At 45.1% G+C, this 4,579-nt stretch overlaps 1 protein-coding gene and 1 pseudogene across 4 annotated transcripts in view; both read left to right on the top strand.

The window, feature by feature from the left end:
* The window catches only part of SPECC1 (sperm antigen with calponin homology and coiled-coil domains 1), a 269,791-nt gene that overhangs the window by 36,509 nt on the left and 228,703 nt on the right, over positions 1–4,579 (top strand). For all 4 annotated transcript variants that reach the window (XM_017517382.2, XM_037734510.1, XM_017517388.2 and 1 more), the window contains exon 3: positions 2,992–3,127. In XM_017517382.2, coding sequence (XP_017372871.1) covers positions 2,992–3,127 — 136 coding nt within the window. The remainder of the gene's footprint in view (positions 1–2,991; positions 3,128–4,579) is intronic.
* Positions 4,356–4,579, top strand: part of LOC108295295 — a 5,055-nt pseudogene continuing 4,831 nt past the window's right edge.

Genomic DNA, 4,579 nt, shown 5'->3' with positions numbered 1-4,579 from the left:
GCAGTGACACAATCTCGGCTCACTGCAGCCTCTGCCTCCCAGGTTCAAGTGATTCTCCTGCCTCAGCCTCCTGAGTAGCTGGGATTACAGGCATGTGCCATGTCTAGCTAATTTTTGTGTTTTTCCTAGAAATGGGGTTTCGCCATGTTGACCAGGCTCATCTCGAACTCCTGACTTCAGGTGATCTGCCCGTCTCAGCCTCCCAAAGAGCTAGGATTACAGGTGTGAGCCACTGCGCCCAGCCATGAGATCCCATCTCTACAAAAAAAATTTTTAAATTAGCCAGGCATTGTGTTGTACACTGTAGTCTTAGCTACTTGGGAGGCTGATTTGGGAAGATCCCTTGAGCCCAGGAGTTCAAGGCTGCAATGAGCCTTGATTGAGCTACTGCACTCCTGCCTGGGTAACAGAGCAAGACCCTGTCTCCAAAAAAAAAAAAGAAAATTCTACCATCATCTCTCTTGTTCAAAAGCAATGGCAAGTTACTGTTTAATGAGCAGACTTTATTTGTGATGGTAAAATTCTGGATATGGATGGTAGCCATGGTTGTACAACATGGTGAATGTATTTAATGTCACTGAATCGAGCACTGAAAATGGTGAATTTTATATTATGCTTATTTTAGCACAGTAAAGTTTTAAAACTTATTTTAAAAAAAGAAAAAAAAAACAGAAGGCTGGTATTTGCAGGAGTGGAACTAGGACTTTCCACAAATTGCAAAATTCCTTCACCCCAATTTTTTTCTGTTTTAATGAAGCCTATTTACAATAGAGTCCATAAAGTACACTAATCTTAATCTTAGCTATAAAGCTCACTGCATGTTTCCATTTGTTTATACTTGTGTAATCACCACCCTGCCAGGATGTCGAACGTTCCAGCACCCCAGAACGTTTCTTTTCAGTTGTAACTCCCTGAGAGGTAACCACTATTCTGACTTATATTACCATCATTTGATTGTGTAGTTATTAAAGTTAATACAAGTGGAATTAGGCAGTATATACTCTTTTATACTCTTTTGTGTCTGCTTCTTTTACTTAGCCTAATACCTGGGATAGACATCCATTTATTAGTGTATCAGTAATTTGTTTTTTTCTTATTTGCTGTGTAGTTCCCATTGCATTTACCCTTTCTCTTGAAGGTCATTTGGATTGTCCCAGTTTGGAGCTGCTATAAAAATGGTGCTATGAACATTCTTTTGAGGGACCTGTGTACTCACTTCTCTTGGGTGTGGATCTAGGAATGGGATTGCTGAATCCTAGGGGACTGCTGTGCTCACTTAGGAGTCTCCTATGTTGACTTAGTGCCTTTCAGCAAATGTTTGCCCTACCCCTTTCATGACAGGGAATAAAGTGAAGCTCGAACAGAAGGTGTTGCTTTCGTCTGTCTTCCAGCATTAGCATTAGTAGCTACTGCCAGTTTCCAAAGCAATTGTGCCACTTTACACTTCCACCCACAGGGCACGAGCATTCTAGCTGCTCCACAGCCTCACCAACACTTAGTATTGGTGTTTTTTCACTTTTAAGCTATGGTGGGGTGAGGGTATTTATATCCTGAAATTTAAATGATGCAAAGGTGGAAACTTTAAAAAATTGTGCAAATATTTAAACTTCTTTTTTTTTTTTTTTAAGATGGGGTTTCACCATGATGGCCAGGCTGGTCTTGAACTCTTGACCTCAGGTGATCCACCCACGGCGGCCTCCCAAAGTGCTAGGATTACAGGCGTGAGCCACCACACCCGGCCACAAATATTTAAACTTCTAACTCTCAGTAAATGACCAGTGGAGTAGGATGGAGCAGGACTTCCCTGCCTCCCGGCTCCCAGCCTGTGTGATGGGCGGGGCCCGCCTACTGCATGCTTGCATTGATTTGAGGGCTTTTCCATACTGTGTGCTCCAGATGTTGGATATATTAGATCACTCTGGGCAGCTACCTTCTCTAGTCTTCTGGCGCCATTCCTCTCCAGAGCCTTCTTTCACAAAGACTCAACAGTGGTTGAGACAATTTAGTTGTGGTTTTTCTAATTAACCTCAAATGTAATCTATCTGGGCCTGAAGTGTGGATCACTAAGGAGTCTCCTTTCTTAGACTTCAGTGCCATTTAGTGAATGTTTGTCCAATGGCAGGGAAGAAAGCAAAGCCAGAACAGAAGGTATTGCTCTCTTCTGTCTTCCAGCCTCCAAGAAAGTTCCTTTCTCACCTTTGAACACATTTTCAGTGTGAGATCATCTACAGAACGCTTGGTGGTGAGGCCAGGGCAGATATTCAGATTGTTTCTGTCCCTCCACTTCCTCCTGGCCTATGTCATCAGCCTTTTGTTGTTGTTGTTGAATTTCTTGTGCGTTGACCTACCCTGCCTTTTGTGCATCTCATGGTTCTTTTTTCATTGGTTCCCATTCTTTTTTCCCACCACCAGGAAAGCAGATTTATTATTTATTTAAAATTTTTGTTTAGAGACAAGGTCTCACCCTGTTACCCAGGCTGGAGTGCAGCGGCACAATCATAGTTTACTGCAATCTTGAACTCCTGGGCTCAAGCAATCCTCTCGCCCTAGCCTCCTGGGTGCCACCATGCCCAGCTAATTTAAAAAAAAAAGTAGTAAGACAGGCTTTCACTGTGTTACCCAGGCTACTCTTGAATTTCTCAGCTCCAGGAATCCTCCCACCTCAGTCTCCCAAAATTCTGAGAGTACAGTCATGAGCTGCCATGCCCAGCCAGATTTTTTAAGGTTCATTACTCGACCTGATGGATATTCTTCACACAGTCTTACACTGTTCTTTGAAACAGTCATGGGAGATCATACTCGAACCTGTAATGACAGAAACAGGTTTGTGTAGCTTTGTATTTTTTCACTTCACCCTGTCATGCTACTTAAAGTGCTGTTACTGTATCTTGACTGCTGGGCACATAGCCCAGCTCCCATGCGCTGCTGGCATATAGGCTCCTTCCCGAAAACCACCTCCTCATCCTCTCTCTTTCTCTCCAACTGTCTCAGCTCAAGAGGGCCAGCAGTGAGGACACGCTCAACAAGCCAGGAAGCACCGCCACATCGGGGGTGGTTCGCCTGAAGAAGACCGCCACTGCTGGAGCCATCTCAGAGCTTGCCGAGAGCCGCCTGAGGAGCGGCACAGGTAGGAGGGACCGGGCAGGTGGGACCCGCAGGCCATATGGAAGCACTTCGGTGACCCATGACCCATCCATTCCTTCCCTCGTCAGGTATTTCTTGAGCACTTACCCTGTGCCGGAACTGTTTTAGGCAGACGATGTAGCTGCCCACAGGGAGTTCACACCTAGTGGGGAGACCGATGACAAACACAAGGTAACTGGGAGTGCTGTGGTTTCTCTGGTCCCTCCAGAGGTCCATTTGTCACCATGCATGTGTGAACTCCTTCTGACATCCAGGCAGGGCAGTGTATGTTCTGGGGCCGTCTTGATGAAAAATGCATTAGAGGAATGAATGAACCCTGTTGATCCCTTGCAGAGGTGGATGTGTGATATTTGTACTAAGAGCCTCACCCAGCATCTGTGGAAAGCTGCTCAGAGTGGCTTGGACAGCAGTGGCAGCTGGAAGCTGTGAATCTTTTCAGTGTTACTCATTTTTTGAGAATCAGGAAAGGGTTCTTCAATCATCATATTTGAGTTCAGAGCATGTGAAACATGAAATATCAAAGAATTTGTTTAATTTTCTCTTTGAGCATATAGATAATAAATCTAAGCTTTCCATGGTCTCACTCTTACAAGGCAGCCCTCAGTGTATTGCTAAATTGCCTAAGATGGGAAAAATAACTGAAATACATCATTATTCATTTTTAATGTGTTGATGAGTAGTACACTTACAATTTTTGTGCTATTTTCCTAAAAGTCACATTCAGGCCACATCTCAAAAGGCATATTTTAATTTATTTGGTTTTCAAAAATGTTGAATCTGTGAAGACTGTATGTGGCTTTCTTTTCTTGGATATAAGGGGAATTGCCTGCTGTTTCTATATAATGGCTTTACCATTGTAAAGACTGATATTGCACTAAACATACACACATACTTGGTTTTTAAAATACAGTAAACAAAAGTACCGCTTATTTTTATCAAACCAGCCTAACGCTGATTCCAAAAGTTAATAAAGCCCCACTAAAAAAAGACAGACTGGGAGGAGCCTAGGGGCGGAGTGGGGAGGAGGACCAGCCGAGCCTCGGGTGTGGGACAGAGTGTGTGTGTATGGTGCGTCCCCAAGAGCAAGAAGGTGGCGAAGGGAGGTGAGTCTGAGTGGGAGGAGGAAGGGGGAGGGCGGAAGGAGAATAAGGTGGGAGGAGGACCGGGTGGGAGGGTAGCGGCTCACTCAGGACCCAGCGGGGGGTGGGCAGGGTGATGAGGCGGGTGACCCTGTTCCTGAACGGCAGCCCCAAGAACGGACAGGTGGTTGCTGTTTATGGAACTTTATCGGATTTGCTTCCTGTGGCCAGCAGTAAACTCGGCATAAAAGCCACCAGTAGCCGGGCGCGGTGGCTCAAGCCTGTAATCCCAGCACTTTGGGAGGCCGAGGTGGGTGGATCACGAGGTCAAGAGATCGAGACCATCCTGGTCAACA

Source organism: Cebus imitator, unplaced genomic scaffold (assembly GCF_001604975.1).
Source record: "Cebus imitator isolate Cc_AM_T3 unplaced genomic scaffold, Cebus_imitator-1.0 Scaffold629, whole genome shotgun sequence".
NCBI classification, from domain to species: Eukaryota; Metazoa; Chordata; class Mammalia; order Primates; family Cebidae; genus Cebus; species Cebus imitator.
The sequence above is the reverse complement of the archived record's forward strand: the minus strand, read 5'-3'. Positions and strand labels throughout refer to the sequence as shown.